The sequence below is a fragment of the Dama dama genome, chromosome 7 (assembly GCF_033118175.1).
Source record: "Dama dama isolate Ldn47 chromosome 7, ASM3311817v1, whole genome shotgun sequence".
Lineage (NCBI taxonomy): Eukaryota > Metazoa > Chordata > Mammalia > Artiodactyla > Cervidae > Dama > Dama dama.
In genome coordinates this window covers 13,734,796-13,757,138 of record NC_083687.1, presented here as the reverse complement: position 1 = coordinate 13,757,138, position 22,343 = coordinate 13,734,796, and the positions used below count along the sequence as shown (strand labels likewise).

The 22,343-nt window shown below is 43.0% G+C and overlaps 1 protein-coding gene across 5 annotated transcripts in view; it reads right to left on the bottom strand.

Annotated features, from left to right (window-relative positions):
- The window catches only part of RNF8 (ring finger protein 8), a 34,928-nt gene extending 25,195 nt beyond the window's left edge, over positions 1–9,733 (bottom strand). For 3 of the 5 annotated variants that reach the window (XM_061146601.1, XM_061146602.1, XM_061146604.1), the window contains exons 1-2: positions 9,493–9,732; positions 1,566–1,694 (exon numbers count right to left, since the gene is read on the bottom strand). In XM_061146601.1, coding sequence (XP_061002584.1) covers positions 1,566–1,694; positions 9,493–9,603 — 240 coding nt within the window. In that variant the 5' untranslated portion in view covers positions 9,604–9,732. Of the gene's footprint in view, positions 1–1,565; positions 1,695–9,492 lie in introns of all 5 variants that reach the window. The other 2 variants (XM_061146603.1, XM_061146605.1) reach the window with 1 other exon arrangement.
- Positions 9,734–22,343: the final 12,610 nt, after the last annotated feature.

Here is a 22,343-nt window from a genome sequence, read left to right as displayed (position 1 = left end):
TCACTTTCACTTTTCACTTTCATGCACTGGAGAAGGAAATGGCAACCCACTCCGGTATTCCTGCCTGGAGAATCTCAGGGATGGGGGAGCCTGGTGGACTGCTGTCTATGGGGTCGCACAGAGTCAGACATGACTGAATCGACTTAGTAGCAGCAGCAGCTGAAGCTGATTAATTAAATCCAAAATGGGAGGTGGCCATGGGAACCTCTGATTTAGCCAGTCAGCCAGAAGTACAGGTTAAAACCTGGACTGCAACTGGCACCCAAAGTTCAAGGACAAGTTCCTTGGAACCTCCAACATATAGCCAGTCGAAGCACAGATGTTAACTTGGGGTTGTGACTGGTATCTGAAGTGGAAAGCAGTCTTGTGGGACTAAGCCCTCTACCTGTAGAATCTGAAGCTATCTCAGGTAGACAGATGAGGGGTGGGGAGGGAACTCCCCCACACCTGTTGGCATTGGTCTCAGAATCATCTTAATACCTTTCCTTCTAGCAAGTATCTTTAAAATCCTTTTCAACCAGAGCAGTGCAAAGTGGTGTCAAAAGACATTTCACACTTCCTAATCCTTAACCGGTTACAGTAGAATTTCTCTCACTTCATAGTCTATATTTTCACTGTATTTGCACTTTCGGTACAAACTTCACATATGCACTTTAGGTACTTCCTAATTGCTGGGTCTATACATTATTTCAACTTCCTTAGTATTTGTGGTTTTCAAATTTGTTTCAAGCAAACAAACAAAAAAAAAAAACTTTGAGGAAATTTTCCTTAGAGCACTAATACATAAAACATGTTAAAAGCGAGGGAAAGGGTTTGCCCTGATGGAAAGGAGTGGGGAAAAGAAGGAATAAGTGTAGTCAGCTCAGTTCCCCCTGTTCTCCATGCCCTGAATCACAGGTGTACCCTAGAATCTTCATCAGATTCCCAAGGTCTCTGGACCTTTGACTCACAAGAGACCAAATTCACTGGTAACTTAGTCTAATTTCTGGAACAGGACCTCACTGCCCCAACACAGGTGTTCCTTTGCTGTTCAGTCGCTATGTCATGCTCACTCTTTTGTGACCACATGGATTGCAGCCCCAGGCTCCTCTGTCCGTGGGATTTCCCAGGCAAGAATATTGGAATGGGTTGCCATTTCCCTCTCCAGGGGATTTTCCTGACCCAGAGATCGAACCCTCATCTCCTGCATTGGCAGGTGAATTCTTTACCCTTGAGCCAGCAGGGAAGCCCAGATGTTCCCTACAAAGTAACTTATTTTGGCATAATCTAACCTCTGGCAGCATAGAGAAGCAGTCATTTCTGGGCAAGACAAGTGAGTAGCTATGGTAGAAGATCTATTTTTAAATCTTTTAATTTTGTACCATGTATTACCTTTGGGGAGGGAAAAAACCCTACCCTAAAAATAAACAGATAGGAAGGAGATTCAAGAGAGAGGGGATATACATATACCTATGATTGATTCACATTGATATATGGCAGAAACCAACACAATACTGTAAAGCAATTATCCTCCAACTAAAAAAAAAATCCAATAAAAGTAACTAGGCTTCTGTGCATTACTGTACCTTGTTGTCCATAATCGTCCACTGGCCCTCAGCATTCTGCTTCAAAATACAGTGGTTTCGGGAAATCATCAGAGGGCAGATTTTTGATACCAACTGGTATGTAACACCAAATCCTCGCCCTACAGTCACCTAGGAAGATAATAACAAAGTAAGAGACACAATCAGCCACTGCACTGAAAAAGGAGGTCTTTTGCCATCTTGTCAACCAGCAGTATCCCCAAGTCTCGACTTATGAAACCAGACTCCCATGAAACCCAAATAGATCGTTGGCCATCTCCTCCTTCATTTGCCACTGGAGCCACTGAGTAGAAAAAGGCAAAAAGCTGTGACGAGAGTTAGCTGAACAGAGTTAGCCATGGAGTATTAGGATTGGTGATGAGAGTCAATTCCTAGGCAGGTTGATAAGAAGTCAGGAGTCCCGGAGGAGGAGAAAGGGGTCTGGGGCTCTCAAAGCAGAGACAGGGGTCTAGGGTTCTCAAAGAAGAGGAAAGGACAAATTTTTTTTTTTCCTCTACATTTCTTAGTTTTAGTCACATAAAACATTTTTTCCTTTAAGCCAGGAACTGATGATTACATAACAAACAACTCAGTTTAAACTCTGTACTAAGGATTAAAGAACAACAATGTATCCTGCTTGAGGACAGTTTCTTCTTCCTGAAAACCTTCTGGCTAATGAGTCAGTAAACTCAGAGTTGGTAATGGACAGGGAGGCCTGGCGTGCTGCGATTCATGGGGTCGCAAAGAATTGGACGCAACTGAATTGAACTGAACTCTGTTATCTTAAAATGTAAATTATGGGAGTGGGTTTGGTAAGATCTTTACAACCTTGAGACGTTCTTTTGATTTATTGTAATAACTAATTAAAAAGTATGTAACTCCCTTGCTAACACTTGGGGGGGTGGGGGGGAGTCGTTCTCCATCCCCTTCTGGTGTCCACGTCAGAAGCTTTCCTGTCCCTTTTCACTTTAATAAAACTCTCCTACACAAAAACTCTTGAGTGATCAAACCTGGTTCCTGGTCCCGAAGTTAAATCTTCTTCAGATTCTGAAAGGCCACTCAGGATAGAGGATTCCTTTCTACACACCCCCATCAACTAGTCTTAAACACTGCCAAGAACTATAGCTTCTGTACAAGACAGTTTCTCCAATTTTTTAATGGTTCTGACTTGGCCTCTTTCTTTCTATAAATTCCATTCTTTGGCTCAGGCTCTGCTCTGGGCACCACCAGAAAAATCTCCAATTCCCCTTTTCACATGGCAGCTATAAATTATTTATTGAATCTTCCCTTTTCTTGACCCTGTGTTTCCAATTACTTCGATGTGACTCCATGGCATAGGTTTGAGTCTTTTTGCCATCCTATGGGTCTGTGAAGAGACCCCTGGTTTATTTTTATTCCTGGATACCACATCAAAAAAAATAAACCTAATTTTTATTACATAGCCGGATGCAAGTATCACTTTCTCAGTCCTAGATATTATCACTGGAGCATATAAAATGCATTAGCTTTCATAGCTGATATATCACACTGTCAATGTATCTTTAGGCTTAAGAATAATTAAATTTCTTGGTCTAATCCTCCCCTGAAAGAAAGAAGGAAAGAAAGCTGAGCACCAAAGAATTGATGCTTTTGAACTGTGGTATTGGAGAAGACTCGAGAGCCCCTTGGACTGCAAGAAGATCAAATCAGTCAGGAAATCAGTCCCGAATATTCATGGAAGGACTAATGCTGAAGCTAAAACTCCAATACTTTGGCCACCTGATTTGAAGAATTGACTCATTGGAAAAGACTTTGATGCTGGAAAAGACTGAAGGCAGGAGAAAGGGACGACAGAAGATGAGATGGTTGGATGGCATCACTGACTTGATGTTTGAGCAAGCTCCAGGAGTTGGTGATGGACAGGGAAGCCTGGCGTACTGCAGTCCTTGGGGTCGAAAAGGACATGACTGAGCGACTGAACTGAACCCTCCCCTAAGAATTTTTATGCTAAATCATGTCTCTTCTATCCTATATTTGACTAGTTGGTAAATCTGGATTCCAGTACAGGATCAATTGATTCCTATTAAATTTCATCTTGTTAATTCAGCCTATCATGAGCTTGTCAAGACCTTTCTAAACTTTTCATCTGCCATCAGACATAATCTGTATCTCTTCCAGCTTTGAGTCACCCACCAAAATGATATGATGCCCTCTGTACCTTTATTCAAGACACAGATAAAAAGATTAAAATAGGCTACAACCAAAGGTAAAGCTCTCAGGACAGCCTAGTAAACATTCTACCACACAATTTAGCAATCACCTTCAACAGTTATAGTTCAACCAAAAGATGAAAAAGAAAAAGTCGAAGACAGGTTGCAACGAAGTCCCAGTTCACATCTAACATATTTTTTTGACAAACCAGTCGAGTTCATAATAACCCTGTGAAGGAAGGAAATAAGATTCTTCTGGAATCCAGATCACAGAATTTGCTTTTTCTTCTTGGTACACAAGTCACCTCTTCAGTGATCTATAACCCCAACCTTACTTGGGAATATTAAGCCAAATAGTGTGTGGTTTTCTAAAAGCTGCCTCTTTTGTTCCTCTTGAAATTCTTTCAAAATCATGCCTGTCCTCAGTCCCTCAAAAACCACCACAGCTTTTTGCCCCAATCTATTCCTCCCCACAAACTCTCATCTCAGTAACTCACACTACCACCCAACCCACTGCTTAGCCCCAAACCCAGGAGCCATCCATGGCCCTCATCCGGATCCACATTCAAATCATCAGCAAAATCTACTGGCTGTAATTCAAATATGCCCTAAATCTACTCACTTCTATCAGTGGCCATTATCTTAATCCAAACCACACTGCTTCCTCTAGTTAGGCTGTTTTTGCTCCTGTGCTAGCCCCCATTCTTTACACAGTAGCTAGAGTAGTAATATAAAAACCTTAAACCAGGTCTTCCCCTTACTTAAAATTCTCTAATAATCCAAACTTCCTTCCACAGTCTCTAAGGCCCTCAATGTCCTAACTCCCTCTATCTCTTCAGTTTATCCCCCATCATGGTTAGAAACACTGACTTCTACCTGAGGGTATTTTCACCTATCTCCTCTGGTTAGAACATTCTTCTTTCAGACATTTGCATGGGCTCCTTCCCATCTTTCAAGTTTCAGCTCCTCAGAGGCCTACCCTGATTACCTGATCTAAAGTTGCTGCCTGCTCCCTCCCTTGCCATTGCATTCCTTCACATTATTAGCATGTGCTTACCACAATCCAAAATTACCTTGCTTGTTTCATTTATTTTTGTCTACTTTTATTTATTTTTCTACATTTATATTTAGAATTTAAATTTCACGAGCAGGGACCTTATCCATCTTGTGTACCACAATATTTCTGTACTCCTTAGAGCCTCCTTCTGCTCAGTAAATATTTGTGAATAAATGGAAAAATAAAGAGATCTTGCTTATGAGTCCTCCTGGATTCCAGGAGATGGGTGTTTTTTAGGTCAGAAGTTGGAAAATGGGTTATTACCACTGGAAACCACGGAGCAGCAGCCAGGAACCTTACAAACCTGACTTGTTTGCCTTTAAAATGTAGTGATCACCTCGACCAAAATCCTGAGTCTGAAGTTTCTCAATGCTTTGACGTTTGCCAGAAATTAATTATAGACGTTCCTCTGAGCACACATATCCTTTAAAAATGGAATGTTAAGGATTTATCTGTCACCCATATTCAAAAAGAATTTCCATTTAGGTAGCTTTATTTCTAGCAAGAAAGTATTCAATATTCCACTTCAATATTTGAGGGGAGACAGACTGCCATTATGGGTAGCCTGGAGAAAATAATACAAAAAAGGGAATAATGAGTACTTTTTCTGAAATTGCCTATGAACTCTGAATCCAGGAAAGGAAGGAAACACTTTTTTCTCTTTCCCTTCACTCTCTGGTCCTAGAATATACACTGATATATTGATAATTCATCTACACCCATTCAGGCAAACACTTTGCTACAGTTTTTCCTTCAGTGAAATGAGAGGAACTTTCATTATTATAGCTGAGACTTTGGGGAACTGGGAAGGCAAGAAACTGACCTTACTCTGCTGTTGTAACTAAATGGTATCAGCATACCTCCTAAAATCTTGTGTGCACCATCTTGTGCTATGGTTTGGGGACTGTTACAATTAGCAAGACATCACGTCTTGGCTTTGACTCAAGCTCTGCTCATACACACTGCATGCTGTGTACGAACCACTTCCTAAGATCTGACCTTGCAGCCAGGTCTATGAGGAGAGCCCCATTAGAGGTAGCCTCACAAAAAATTATCCAATAGTTTAAAATATGTATAGGAGCACTTTATAGTCCCCTTGCCGCAGAGGCTTTAACTCTTTCTGTCTGCACCCTCCCCAAGACTCTCACTGCTACCAAGCTACTGAGAAGCAATGAATTAATGCATCACAACTGAAATTTTTTCTTTTTTTCTTCTCATGGGGGGAGAGTTGGGTGGGCTGTGCATCATGTGGAATCTTAGTTTCCCAACCAGGGGTGAAACCCGCGCCCCATGCATTGGAAGGGCAGAGTGTTAACCACTGAACCGTCAGGGAAGTCCCCATGGCAACTTAATCTTAAATGAATTAACATGACTACTAAATTCCTTATAGAGTTGTGTATGGGTGTGGTACATGTGCAGGGCTTGCACTAGGTGATGTGTGTGAAGCGTCTGGCCCTATAGAAAATAAGGTAGAGTTACTATTATGCAGGTGTTAGTATCGTCATTTGTTAAACTTCCCAAAAGCATGGACTTCCTTGGTGGTCCAGTGGTTAAGAATCTGCCTTGCAATGTAGAGGATGTGGGTTCAATCCCTGGCAGGGGAACAAAGATCCCACATGCTGTGGAGCAACTAAGCCTGCACACCACAACTACTGAGTCCACACGCCACAATGAAAGATCCTGCATGATGCAGTGAAGATCCTGCATGCCATAACTAAGATCAAATAAATAAACGCATAAATTTAAAAAAAAACTTCCTTGTGACCCCATGAACTACAGTGTGCCAGGCTTCCCTGTCCTTCACTATCCTCTGGAATTTGCTTAAACTCATATCGATTGGGTTGGTAATGCTATCCAACCATCTCACCCTCTGTTGCTCCCCCTCCTGCCCTCAATCTTTCCCAGCATCAGGGTCTTTTCTAAGGAGTCAGTTCTTTTGCATCAGGTGGCCAAAGTATTGGAGCTTCAGCATCAGTCCTTCTAATGAATAGTCAAGGTTGATTTCCTTTAGGATTTACTGGTTTGATCCTGCAGTCTAAGGGGCTCTCAAGACTCTTCTCCAGCACCACAATTTGAAAGCATCAATTCTATGGCACTCAGCCTACTTTATGATCCAACTCTCACATCTGTACATGACTACTGGAAAAACCATAGCTTTAACTATATGGACCTTTCTGGCAAAGTGATGTCCCTGCTTTTTAATACGTTGTCTAGGTTTGTTACAGCTTTCTTTCCAGGGAGCAAGCGTCTTTCAATTTCACCATGGCAGTCACAATCTGCAGTGATTTTGGAGCCGAAGAAAATAAAATGTGTTACTGTTTCCACTTTATCTCCATCTACTTGCCATGAAGTGATGGGACTGGATGCCATGATCTTAGTTTTTTGAATACTGAGTTTTAAGCCAGTTTTTTCACTTTCCTCTTCACTTTCTCCTAGCAAACTTGATTCTAGCTTGTGATTTATCCAGCCCAGCATTTTGCATGATGTACTCTGCATATAAGTTAAATAAGCAAGGTGATAATATACAGCCTTGATGTACTACTTTCCCAATTTTGAACCAGTCTGTTGTTTCATGTCAGGTTCTAACTGTTGCTTCTTGACCTGCACACAGGGTTCTCAACAGACAGGTAAGGTGGTCTGGTATTTCCACCTATTTAAGAATTTCCCACAGTTCGTTGTGATCCACACAAAGACTTTAGTATAGTCAATGAATCAGAAGCAGATGTTCTTCTGGAATTCCCTTGTTTTATGATCCAACAGATGCTGGAAATTTGATCTCTGGTTCCTCTGCCTTTTCTAAATTTACCTGGTACATCGGGAAGTTCTCGGTTCATGTACTGCTGAAGATTTTGAGCATTACCTTGCTAGCATGTGAAATGAGTGCAACTGTACAGTAGTTTGAACATTCTCTGGCACTGTCCTTTGGGACTGGAATGAAAACTAACCTTTTCCAGTCCTGTGGCGGCTGCTGACTTTTCCAAATTTGCTGACATATTGAGTGCAGCACTTTTACAACATCATTTCTTAGGATCTGAATAGCTCAGCTGGAACTCTGTCACCTCTACTGGCTTTGTTTGTAGTAAAGCTTCCTAATGCCCACTTGACTTCACACTACAGGATGTCTGGCTCTAGGTTAGTGATCATACTGTTGTGGTTATCTGGGTCATTAAGACCTTTTTTGTATAGCTCTTCTGTGTATTCTTGCCACCTCCTAATCTCTTCTGTTAGGTCCTTACTGTTTCTGTCCTTTATCGTGCCCATCCTTGCATGAAATGTTCCCCTTGACATTTCCAATTTTCTTGAGATCTCTAGTCTTTCAGATTCTATTGTTTTACTCTATTTCTTTGCACTGATCACTTAAGAAGGCTTTGTTATCTCTCCTTGCTATTCTCTGGAACCCAGCATTCAGTTGGGTGTTTGTTTCCCTTTCTCCCTTGCCTTTTGGTTCTCTCCTTTTCTCACCTATTTGTAAAGCCTCCTCAGACAACCGTGCTGCCTTTTTTTCCTTAATACTAAATAAACCACAGCTTGGCACTTGATTAGCTTCTGCATGGATGTTCTCAAACTGCTTCACTGTATAAAATCCTCCTTTTCCCAGTCAAGCAGTGAACTCTTTGAGAGTAGAAGCCATTATTATTTATCCCTCTCTTACTATACCAAACAATGTAAGTACTCAATAAATACCCAAGAGACTGAACCGAGATTACCTAACTTATAGGAAAAATTTAAACATATAAAATTACCTAAAGACTTCTTTGTCCTTCACACAAATGTTTCCAAAACCAAAACGGTTCCCAGTCACCCCAAAATGGTCCCTGATCTAGCCATCCTTTCCAAGTAGACTGAATTCTCTCTTCCCTCTCTTTTCCATCATCTGTAAAACCACCACCCCAGTCCTAGCGGCCTGCAACTGAAACTGTGCCTCACCTCTCAAGTTGTTTTTGTTTTGCATTTATGACAGCACTGGAGAACGTCATAAACGGCCTCTGGAGAAAATTCTCATATTTCTGAAACCCTACCCCAACCCAGGAGGTGCCAATGGGCAGTACCGAGACTCACAGGAGAATTGTGGCCCATATCAAAGCGCCAATTCTCATGAACTGGAAAAGAAAAAGACACTTTTACGTTAAAGCCTGGGTATTTTAAGGGGCACTATCCCAAGCTCGCAATCGTTTTCAAAATAAACTTGAGAAAGTTTCCTCTCTCAGCAGTCCTCCGAGCTTCCCCCTCAGATGCCGGGCAGCTCCGCCTCCCAGTTCCGCCACCCGGGCGGTCGCCGTCCGTGAGACCCACAGTCGCCTCCTTTCCCCTCGAAACCCCAGCAGTCGTCACAGTCTCGACGCTCACCTCTCGCTCTACCCCTCGACCAGGCTCCTTCCCACAACCCAGACACCTGGCCCAGCTCGCCCCTCGGGCCTAGGCCGCTGTCAGAGGGGCCATCTTTCCTCCCGCGCGGCCCTCCTTCCCCCGGACACCTCCCACCTGAGACCCTCCCCGCCCCCAAACCGCTCGCACCAGGCCCCTTTCTCCATTCCCACATCCAGGACCCACCCCTCACCGCTCTCCGCTACTTCTCCCACCTCCTCTTTCCGGTTCATCCTTCCCGCCCGGACGCGAGGCCTCCCTTGGACCCTGGCCTCCCCCAACCCCCTTCCCTCGCCTCAAGAAGACCCCTCCCCCTCACCTCGTTTCCATCCTCCAGCAGCAGCCACTCGGCGTTCATCCCCACTCGCCGCAAGCACCAGCTCCGTTCACCCGCGCCGCCTTCCGTGACCAGGGAGCCGGGATCCCCCATAGTCCACTCAGACCAGGGTCGCAGTCAGCACACAGCGAGACCCTGACGTGGGTTCCCGCCGCCTCTCGGCTTCCTCGCGGGCGCCATACCTACACCACAGACAGAAGCAGTCGCTACGGGCTCACGATCGATGTGAATGTTCGCTTGGGCTCCGCCCCCAGCCCGCCCCGCCAGCGAGCGGGAGTCACCGCGCCTGCGCGAGAGGAGGGCGCTCGGCGGCCGGTAGCCCAGGTGAGGGTGGTCTAGTCCAGGTGGGGTGGTCTAGGCCAGGTGAGGGTGGGTCTACCCCAAGGTGAGGCATTTGCCGCCCCCCCCCGCCCCAGGCACTCTAATGCTCCTGTCACACCTTGCACACCCTTTGTAGAACGCTTACCCCAGTCTTAGCCTCTCCACACTGGAGTCTCGTCTCACTTTTCCTCCTTTTTAAAAATTTTGCTTTATAACGCTAAGTTATTTAAAATTATAACCTACTATTAAACAACTTTTGTTTTGTTTTAAATCTATTAAAGTTGTTTTAAATAGAACCTCTTTTGCACCATCTCCTTTAACTATCTTTTTTTAAACTTAGACTGAAAAAAAATATTAAAAAAAAGAAAGAAAGAAAGGAATCCCTTGGCAGTCTAGTGGTTAGGACTCCTCGCTTTCACTGACAGGGAAGCGCAGTTCAGTCCCTTGTTGGGGAATTAAGATCCTGCAAAAAAACAGATCCTGCTAGCTAGCAGGGCGACTCACCCTTCCCCCGCCCCCCTCCCCGCCCCCGCTTCCCGCCCCCCACAAAAAAAAAGTATAAAAAAACTTAGAGCTTATTAGGCAAATCTATCCAGGCAGAAAGCAGTTACCTGCTGCTAAGTGTGGAAGCCTAGGGGCTGAATGCAGATGAACTTGAGAGAATTTTCGGAGGTGATAGAATTGTTTAAAACTGGATCGTGGTATACACTGGAACATAATATCCTACATCAACTATATTTCAATTAAAAATAAGTAAATAAATGAAAATGAAACTAGATTGTAGTGATGAGTATAAATCTACTGCAAAATCCTTGAAGCATGCATTTCTGATGGATTTTTTAAAATTTTATTGCCATATAGTTGATTTACATATAGTTGACATATAGTTGATTGACATATAGTTGATTTACAATATTGTGTTAATTTCTGCTGCACAGCAAAGTGACTCAGTTATACATATATATTCTTTTCCATTATGATTTATCACAGGATACCGAATATAGATCCCTGTGCTATTCAGTAGGACTGTGTGATTTATTCTATATGTAGTAGTCTGCAGTGGCACATCCCAAGCTTCTAATTTATCTCTCTCCCTACCCTTCCCCTTTGGTAACCAGAAGTTTGTTTTCTAAGCCTGTGAGTCTGTTTCTGTTTTGTAAACATTTGTATTTTTTTTTTTTTAGATTCCACACAAAAGTGATATCATATGGTATTTGTCTTTCTCTTTCTGACTTACTTCACTTAATATGATAATCTCTAGTTTCACCATGTTGCTGCAAATGGCATTATTTCATTCTTTTTATGCCTTAGTAATATTCCATTGTGTGTATGTGTGTGTGTGTGTGTGTGTGTGTGTGTGTATATACACCACATCTTCTTTGTCCACCAATGGATGAATTTTATGGTGTGTGAATTACCCTCAACAAAGCTATTAATTAAAAAACAAACAACTTTAGACTCTTTCCTTTGACTCTCCAGTATGGTCTGGTAACTGCTCCCTGTAGTAATTACATTATAACTCAATGCCCCCTTTCATCTTTTAGTTTTTCAGTATGTGGTTAACAATTTTCTTAAATTCTGTTGGCAGAAAATATATATACTAAATAATGAATCATACAAAATGAGATAGTAAATGGCTAACATTTATTGTCCTTTAATACAGTTCATGAGATTCTCATGGCAAGTATACTGGGGTGGTTTGCCTTTCCCTCCCACAGTGGATCGTATGTTGTCAGAACTCTCCGCTGTGACCCGTCCAGCTTGGGTAGCCCTACACAGCATGGCTCATAGGTTCATTGAGTTATGGCAAGCCCCTTCATGACAAGGCAGTGAAGGAACTAGGAATAGGGATCAAATTACCAACATTCGCTGGATCATGGAGAAAGCTAGGGAATTCCAGAAAAACACCTACCTCTGTTTCATCAACTCTGCTAAAGCCTTTGACTGTGTGGATCATAATAAACTGTGGAAAGCTCATAAAGAGATGGGGATACCAGACCATCTTACCTGTCTCCTGAGAAACCTGTATGGGAGTCATGAAGCAACAGTTTGAACCCTGATTGGTTCAAGATTGAGAAAGGAGTACAACAGGGCTGTCTGCTGTCACCCTGTTTGTTTATACACTGAGCACATCATGAGAAATGCTGGACTGGATGAGTTTGAAGCTGGAATCAAGATAGGCGGGAGAAACATCAACAACCTCAGATATGCGGATGATACCACTCTAATGGCAGAAAATGAAGAGGAACTAAGGAGCCTCTTGATGATGGTGGAGGAGGGTGAAAGAGCTGGCTTATGACTAAATATTAAAAAAACTAAGATCATGGCATCCGGCCCCATCACTTCATGGCAAATAGAGGGGGAAAAGGTGGAAGTAGTGACAGATTTCCTCTTTTTGGGTTCTAAAATCACTGTGGATAGTGACTGTAGCCATGAAATAAGAAGACAATTGCTTCTTGGAACGAAGGCTATGACAAACCTAGATAGTGTGTTGAAAAGCAGAGACATTACTCTGCTGACAGAAGTCTATATAGTCAAGGCTATGGTCTTCCCAGTGGTCACGTACGGTTGTGAGAGCTGGACCATAAAGAAGGCAGAATGCCAGAGATTTGATGCTTTCAAACTGGTGCTGGAGAAGGCTCTTGAGAATCTCCTGGACAGCAAGGAGATCAAACCAGTCACTCTTGAGGGAAATCAGGCCTGAATACTTGTTGAAAGGACTGATTGATGCTGAAGCTGAAGCTGAAGCTCCAGTATTTTGGTCATCTAATGCAAACAGCCAACTCATTGGGAAAGCCCCTGATGCTGGGAAAGATTGAGAAGGAGAAGATTGAAGGAGAAGAGGGCGTCACAGGATGAGATGGTTGCATGGCATCATTGATGCAATGGACATGAACTTGGGCAAACTTCAGGAGATGGTGAGGGACAGGGAGGCCTGGTGTGCTGCAGTCCATGGGGTCACAAAGTGTCAGACAGGGCTGGGTGACTGAACAACAACAATAATATTTATTGAGAGCTAAGTGTCAAGTACTAGGCCAAGCAGCCTATGCACTTTATCCTGATGGCTTCTCATAAACAATATAATGATAGTGGCTACAATTATAATTTCTACTTTAGGAATGATGAGAAAAGAGGCACAGAGAGGCTTAATAATCTTCCCAGAGTAACAAATTACATAGTGGTGGAGGCTGCCAGTTCAGGTCCATTTCCAGAAACTAGTTTCCTAACTAGACTGCAGTCCCAGCCTGGAACATCTTGTCTGTGTGCCTTTGAGTCAGGAAAATTGGTGGGAGCTGTACCTGCACTCATGGAGATGCTTCCCTAAGCTTTGGATGAGTCTCTGTCCTCCCTCTCCTCTTCGTGTTCTGTCCCAGCAGCAGCAAGTGCACCTGAAGGCCATCTTGGCATTTAGTTATCACGTCTCCTTAGGCTCTTCTTGGCTGTGACAGTTTCTTGGACTTTCCCTGTTTTTGATGAATTTGACAGTTTTGAGGAATATTAGCTAGGTATTTTGTAGAATATTTCTCACCTGGGACTTGGCTCATATTTTTTTCATGATTAGATTGGGGTAATGGTTTTGGGGAGGAAGACCACAGGGATAAATTGCCGTTCTCATAGCACATTAAGGGTACATGCTATCAACGTGAATTATTACTATTAATGTTAATCTTGATTACCTGGCTGAGGTGGTGTTTGTCACCTTTCTCTGCTGTGAAGTTACTCTTGCCCTTCTTTGCCTGTGTTCTTTGGAAGGAAATAATTGCACAACCCACCCGAGTCAAGAGTGACGCTCCACTTTCTTAAGGGCATGGTATCCACATAAATTACTTGGAATTCTTCTGCAGGAAAAATTTGTCTCTTCTCCCCCACTTATTTATCAAGTCATTTATGACATCAGTATGAACTCATGAACACTTATTTTATACTTTGTGCTATAATACAATACCACTTTGTTACTCAAACTGTTCCCACTGTGGCTGTTGAGAACTCTTTCTATTGGCTACATTGTTTCTTTGGCATACTTCCATTATTGTGTTTTACTGAGCGCTTTCTTACTTTCTAGCATAAGATGCTCTCAACTTGGTATGAGCCATTTCCCCAAGGAGCGCTGGTTCCTTTTATTGGAAAATGGTATTAGAAACCAGGATCTAGGCACCAGGTATGCTCATTGCTACTGGGATGATCTTGCTTCTAGGTTCTCTCAACTGGCAGAGCAATGAGTATATGTCCTGGGAAGCCATACATGCGAATACTAACCCTTTTATATCCATATGGGCTTACCCTGATAGCTCTGTTGGTAAAGAATCTGCCTGCAATGCAGGAGACCCTGGTTCAATTCCTGAGTCGGGAAGATCCCCTGGGGAAGGGATGGGCTACCTACTCCAGTATTCTTGGGCTTTCCTTGTGGCTCAGCTGGTAAAGAATCTGCCTGCAATGTGGGAGACCTGGGTACCGTCCCTGGGTTGGGAAGATCCCCTGGAGAAGGGAAAAGCTACCCACTCCAGTATTCTGGCCTAGAGAATTCCATGGACTGTATAGTCCATGAGGTCACAAAGAGTCAGACACGACTGAGCCACTTCCACTTCTATCCATATATCAATGAATATGTATGTATGCAAGCATGTATGCTGTGTGTCTATGTAATAACAAGTGTATATACATAAACATGCATATAAACATAAACATATATATCTCCATCTGTGAATTAAACATGTGCATATTGATGTCTTACAATGCTAATGCATTACTGCTGGATCATTCTTGCTTACCTGTGACCTTCCACTACTCCAAAAGTGAGAAGCCTGGCTCCCACCATGTGCCATCCATTTACTTAATCATCATTTCCAGTATACACATACAGTGGTTTCAAAATTGTTAACCCATACACCCATGGAAAACAACTTTATCAGTTACACTACACAACTTACATGCAGGTCTTTTGCCTTTGGTCTCAAAGACTTAACTCATTTTCAAAGTTACTTAGGTCAGCACCCTTTTCCCCTACCTCCTTCAGAGAGGCTGTTTCATACAGTTAGATTATTTTGCCACCATCTGCATTCTATCTGAAATTCCCTGACTGCCTAAATGATTTTTTAAAATTTATAAACTTCAAAGTTTCACTCTTTTGAATGCAAAGCTCTACAGGTTTTGGCAAATGTCTAGTGTCATGCATAGCATCACAGAGAATAGTTTCATCACCCTAAAAAGATCTCCCTTGCTTTAGGCATTCAACCATCTCCCACGCCTGCACCTTACTTGTCTTATTTAACTATATCACAGCCATCACTGCCATAGAAGTATATGCACATTGTCCTCCTTCCCTTTGCAGGTTTATGTTCCTCCACTGTGCTGAGGTACCACTGTTTGTTGATAAATACCTTACTGTATACCTTACTGATATACAGTTGGGTTCTTTTCAGTCTTTCACTATCACAAATAGCCCTGCAATGAATCAGTAGGTACATTTTTGAGTACCTACTACATGACTTTTGTATATTACCTTACTTGATTCTCATTTACCATCCTGCACCCATTTACATGTGAGGAACCTGGGGCTCCTGGGTTGCCCATGATGTCATTACCATGAGCTTCTTGAGGGGTTATGTCTTATTTTCCGTTGCATTCCTGGCATTTTTATTGAATCAATGAGTGACACTCTACTAATAATGGCAGCACAGGGGACTGAGTCCAGGGCTGTGAGGCTGGGTCTGTGTAACCCCAAAGCTGCATTCATTATGGTCCAGCAGCGGTCTCTAAGGTGGGATGTCCACATCTCAGGGAGTGCACAAGATGGGCCCATTTGCTTGTGGAAAGAATATATCAGGATGTCTAATTAGGATTTTATCCTGTTCTTTTTAAAAATGTCCACTTTGGGGACTTCCTGGTGTTCCAGTGGTTAAGAATCCTCCTACCAATGCAGGGGACCCAGGTTGTATCCCTGGGCTGCGAAGATCCCATAGTCATGGGGCAAGTAAACCCCTGGGCCACAACTTCTGAGCCCGCACTCTAGCCAGCGAGCCTCAACTACTGAAGCCTGCGCACCTAGGGCCTGTGCTCTGCAAAAAGAGAAGCCACAGCAATGAGAAGCTCAGGCACCGTAACGAAGTGTGGCTCCCTCTTGCCCAACTAGAGAAAGCTTGCACGTGTAGCAACAAAGACCCAGCACAGCCAAAAATAAATAAATATTTAAAATGTCCACTTGTGTGAATACTTTTTACTTACATAAAAGAACATAGAATATGTGTAGACTTTACATGAATAAGTAAATATTCATTTATGAGACTGTATGCTCAGACTGCTCTGGTGCTAAGAGTGCATGATGAAAACAGTTTGGAGTTACTGCCTTCTAAGATTTGGGGTATTTATTAACTCAACTCCTCCTGTGAAGTGAAAGTGGCTCAGTCGTGTCCTACTCTTTGTGACCCCATGGACTACAGTCCATGGAATTCTCCAGGCCAGAATATCGGAGTGCGTAGCCTTTCCCTTCTCCAGGGGATCTTCCCAACCCAGGGATTGAACCCAGGTCTCCTACGTTGCAGGTGGATTCTTTACCAGCTGAGCCCCGGGGGAAGCCCCAGAATACTGGAGTGGGTAGTCTATCCATTCTCCAGCAGATCTTCCCAACCCAGGAATCAAAACATCCTACAAACAAGATAGTCCCCACAATAAGAATTATCTAGTCCAAAGTGTCAATAGTGGTAAGGGTAAGAAATTTTGCCTTATACTCATCCCAAGAGGGAGAAATGGAGAGAGCAAGAGAGCAGGATGCAGATAAGGAAGTAGGGTGTTATCTCTATCTGTGGATCTAACACCTGTCTCACTACATACACCCAATTAGTGTTAACTGAACAGAGTCGAGGAATGTTAGAGTTGGCAAAGGAGAGGTTTGGGGAATGGGAAAGGAAAATGACAAGAAGAAGAAGTACAGGGCAGGAAGAAGAAAAGGAAAAGGAGGGGATAAATATGGGGAAAAGTGCAGCAGATTGTTTTCCAAGATGATTGCAACAAGATCACCCATGCCCTGCACTTTCATAATGTGACATTGACATTCCTCACATTGCAAGATGGCATCTCTATTTCCTTCCCTTGAATCTGGGTGGGTATGTGACTCCAGCAGAAATAATGCTATGCCATCAATGGTGATATAGCTTCCACCTGGCTTTTTGGGATGCTTTTAGAATCCAGTCAACCATGAGGAAGTGGAGAGGTCACCTGATAAGGCCACATGTACATTTTCTGGCCAATAGGCTGAGGTCCCAACTAATATGCCAGACACAGGAATGAAGTTACCCCCTAGGGGATACCAGTCTTTGAGTCATTCTGCTGAGGCCCCAAACGTCATGGTCAGTCAGTCAGTTCAGTTAGTTCAGTCGCTCAGTCGTGTCCGACTCTGCGACCCCATGGACTGCAGCACAATAGGCTTCCCTGTCCCTCACCAATGCCTGGAGCTTGCTCAAACTCATTTTCATCGAGTCAGTGATGCCATCCAACCATCTCATCCTCTGTCATCCCCTTCTCCTCCTGCCTTCAATCTTGTCCAGCATCAGGGTATTTGGCCAAAATATTGGAGTTGCAGCTTCAACATCAGTCCTTCCAATGAACACTCAGGACTGACCTCCTTTAGGATGGACTGGTTGGATCTCCTTGCAGTCCAGGGGACCCTCAAGAGTCTTCTCCAACAGCACAGTTCCAAAGCATCAATTCCTCGGTGCTCAGCTTTCTTTATAGTCCAGCTCTTACATCCATACATGACTACTGAAAAACCATAGCTTTGACTAGATAGACCTTTGTCAGCAAAGTAATGTCTCTGCTTTTTAATAAGCTGTCTAGGTTGGTCATAGCTTTTCTTCCAAGGAGCAAGTGTCTTTAATTTCATGGCTGCAGTCACCATCTGTAGTGATTTTGGAGCCCAAGAAAATAAAGTCTGTCACTGTTTCCACTGTTTCTACATCTATATGCCATGAAGTGATGGGACCAGATGCCATGATCTTAGTTTTTTGAATGTTGAGTTTTAAGCCAGCTTTTTTACTCTCTTTCACTTTCACCAAGAGGCTCTTTAGTTCCTCTTCACTTTCTGCCATAAGGGTGGTGTCATCTGTGTATCTGAAGTTACTGATATTTTTCCCGGCAATTTTGATTCTATCTTGTGCTTCATCCAGCCCGGCGTTTCTCATGAGGTACTCTGCATTTAAGTTAAATATGCAGGATGACAATATACAGCCTTGACATACTCCTTTCCCAATTTTGAACCAGTCTGTTTCTCCATGTCCAGTTCTAATTGTTGCTTCTTGACCTGCATACAGATTTCTCAGGAGGCAGGTAAAGGGGTCTGGTATTTCCTTCTCCTTAAGAATTTTCCAATTTGTTGTGATCCACACAGTCAAAGGCTTTGGCATAGTCAGTGAAGCAGAAATAGATGTTTTTCTGGAACTCTCTTGCTTTTTCTATGATCCAATGGATGTTGGCAATTTGATCTCTGGTTTCTCTGCCATTTCTAAGTCCAGCTTGAACATCTGGAAGTTCTTGGTTCACGTACTGTTGAAGCCTAGCTTGGCAATTTTTAAGCATTACTTTGCTAGCCTGTGAAATGAGATGATCCTAAAAGATGATGTTGTGAAAGTGCTGCACTCAATATGCCAGCAAATTTGGAAAACCCAGCAGTGGCCACAGGACCAGAAAAGGTCAGTTTTCATTCCAATCCCTAAGAAAGGCAATCCCAAAGAATGCTCAAACTACCGCACAATTGCACTCATCTCACATGCTAGTAAAGTAGTGCTCAAAATTCTCCAAGCCAGGCTTCAACAATACATGACCGTGAACTTCCAGATGTTCAGGCTGGTTTTAGAAAAGGCAGAGGAACCAGACATCAAATTGCCAACATCCATTGGATCATTGAAAAAGCAAGAGAGTTTCAGAAAAACATCTATTTCTGCTTTATTGAGTATGCCAAAGCCTTTGACTGTGTGGATCACAAGAAACTGTGGAAAATTCTGAAAGAGATGGGAATACCAGAACACCTGACCTGTCTCTTGAGAAATTCATATGCAAGTCAGGAAGCAACAGTTAGAATTGGACATGGAACAACAGACTGGTTCCAAATAGGAAAAGGTGTACATCAAGACTGTATATTGTCACTGTGCTTATTTAACTTATATGCAGAGTACATCATGAGAAACACTGGGTTGGATGAAGCATATGCTGGAATCAAGATTTCTGGGAGAAATATCAATAACCTCAGATATGCAGATGACACCACACTTATGGCAGAAAGTGAAGAAGAACTAAAGAAAGTAACTTGATGAAAGTAAAAGAGGAGAGTGAAAAAGTTGGCTTAAAGCTCAACATTCAGAAAATAAAGATCATGGCACCCAGTCCAATCCCTTCATGGCAAATAGATGGAGAAACAGTGGAAACAGTGGCAGACTTTATTTTCTTAGGCTCCAAAATCACTGCAGATGATGACTGCAGCCATGAAATTAAAGACACTTGCTCCTTGGGAGAAAAGCTATGATCAATCCAGACAGCTTATTAAAAAGCAGAGACATTACTTTGCTGACAAAGGTCTGTCTAATCAAGGCTATGGTTTTTCCAGTAGTCATGTTTGGATGTGAGAGTTGGACTATAAAGAAAGCTGAGCACCGAGGAATTGATGCTTTTGAACTGTGGTGCTGGAGAAGATACTTGAGAGTCCCTAGGACTGCCAGGAGATCCAACCAGTCCATCCTAAAGGAAATCAGTCCTGAATGTTCATTGGAAGGACTGATGCTGAAGCTGAAGCTCCAGTAATTTGGTCACCTGATGGGAAGAACTGACTCACTGGAAAAGACCCAATGTTGGGAAAGATTGAGGGCAGGAGGAGAAGGGGACAACAGAGGATGAGATGGTTGGATGGCATCGCCGACTCAATGGACATGAGTTTGAGTAAACTCCGAGAGTTGGTGATGGACAGGGAGGCCTGGCATGCTGCAGTCCATGGGGGTCCCAAAGAAGTGGACATGACTGGGTGACTGAACTGAACTGAGATGAGTGCAATTGTGCAGTAGTTTGAACATTCTTTGGTATTGCCTTTGGGATTGGAATGAAAACTGACCTTTTCCAGTCCTGTGGCCACTGCTGAGTTTTCCAAATTTGATGGCATATTGAGTGCAGCACTTTCACAGCATCATCTTTTAGGATGTGAAATAGCTTAGATGGAATTCTATCATCTCCACTAGCTTTTTTGTAGTGATGCTTCCTGAGGCCCCCTTGACTTCACATTCCAGGATGTTTGGCTCTAGGTGAGTGATCACACCATGGTGGTTATCTGGGTTGTGAAGATCTTTTTTGTACAGTTCTTCTGTGTATTCTTGCCACATCTTCTTAATGTCTTCTGCTTCTGTTAGGTCCATACCATTTCTCTCCTTTATTGAGCCCATCTTTGCATGAAAATTTCCCTTGATATCTCTAATTCTCTTGAAAAGATCTCGTCTTTCCCATTCTATTGTTTTACTCTATTTGTTTGCATTGATCACTGAGGAAGGCTTTCTTATTTCTCCTTGCTATTCTTTGGAACTCTGCATTCATATGGGTATATCTTTCCTTTTCTCCTTTGCCTTTAGTTCCTCTTCTTTTCTCAGCCTTTCTTTTCTTGGGGATGGTCTTGATCACGGCCTGCTGTACAATGTCACAAACCTCCTTCCATAGTTCTTTAGGCACTCTATCAGATCTAATCCCTTGAATCTGTTTCTCACTTGCACTGTATAATCGTAAGGGATTTGATTTAGGTCATACCTGAATGGTCTAGTGGTTTTCCCTACTTTAAGTCTGTATTTTGCAATAAGGAGTTAATGATCTGAGCCACAGCCTGCTCCCGGTCTTGTTTTAGACATCATGGGGTAGATCTAAACCATCCCTGCCATGCCCCATTTGAGTTCCTGACCTACAGAGTTTGTGCGCATAATCCAATGGTTTTGTTAAGCCATTTAGTTTTGGCATAGTTTTTTATAGTTATAAAAAATTGGAACAGGAAGGGTGTGTGAGGGCTACCTTAGGAGAATTGTCTGCTTTATACAGGCTTCTCAGGTGGCACTAGTGGTAAAGAACCTGCCTGCCAATGCAGGAGATATAAGAGATGCAGGTTCAATCCCTGGGTCTGAAAGATCCCCTGGAGGAGGGCACGGCAACCCACTCTAGTATTCTTGCTTGGGGAATTCCATGAACAGAGTAGCCTGGCAGGCTACGGTCCATAGAGTCACAGAGAGTCAGACATGACTGAAGAGACTTTCCACATACACACTGCTTCATATACTAGTTAGGGTAATGATTGCTGCTGTAACATACAAACCCCAAATTTCAGTGGCTCTACACAATAAGGTTTATTTTTTACTCAAATAATTACTCAGTGCAGTGTTCCTGATTGGGGGACAGCCTTCCATTAAATCACCCAGAACTCCAACAACTTCTATTCTGTGGCTTCTCTATTCCCCAGGGCTTGGGTTCATTTGCATCTGGAAAGCAAAACAGGGGAGGAGAAAGTGGAGAAGGCACACCTACTTCTTAATGGTCTTGTTGCAAAAGGGATATATATTTTACTGGAACTAGTCACATGACACCATCTACATCCAAGGAAGGCTGGAAAATGTAGTCCCTGGTTAATCAGCCAGTTTCCAGAAACAGGGACAGGGCCTCTGGGAAGGGCAGCATGGATTTTGGTAGACAGCTGTCACTGCAGACTTTAGAACTCAAATTAATGAATTAAAATGATTTGATCATAATGATCAAATCTTTCTTTCTCTCCACCTCTCTCATTTCCCTTCTTTTTATCTCCCTGGAATAGAGGTGGTGTAAAAGAATGGTGTGTAAGTGATTGCCTTTTGCTGTGTTTTTTTGTGAGGCCAACCCCTACTCAATTCCTTGGTAAACCAAAGGCTACTACAGCATGGTAGTGAGGTGTGTAGAGTCTGGAGCCAAGTTGCCTGGGTTCAAATCCCAGTTCTGCTACTTATTAGATGTGAGATCGTAAGTTACCTGAACTCTCCAAGCCTCACTTTTCCCATTTATAAGATGAGGGTCATGAAAATGATGGCATTAAACTTACAGGGTTGTTGTGAGAACTGACTTGGTTTTGGCTGCGCCTCCTTACAGTAGAAGTGTGGAGTCTTAACCCCTGGACCACCAGGGAAGTCCCAGAATTGATTTTGTTAATACCTGTAAGATAATTATGCTTGGTACATAGTAAGTACCAATAATTGTTAGCCGTTGCTATAGAAAATGGGTTTCCCAGGTGACTCAGTGGTAAAGAATCTGCCTGCCAATGCTGGAGATGCAAAAGATTCGGGTTTGATCCCTGGGTTGGGAAGATCCTGGAGAAGGCAATGGCAACTCACTCCAGTATTCTTGCCTGGAAAACCCCATGGACAGCGGAGCCTGGGGGGCTGCAGTCTTTGGGGTCACAAAGAAATTGGACATGATTGAGCCATAGAAGAATGGTCAGTTTCTGCAGAACCCACCCCCTGCAGGTAAAAACTATCTCC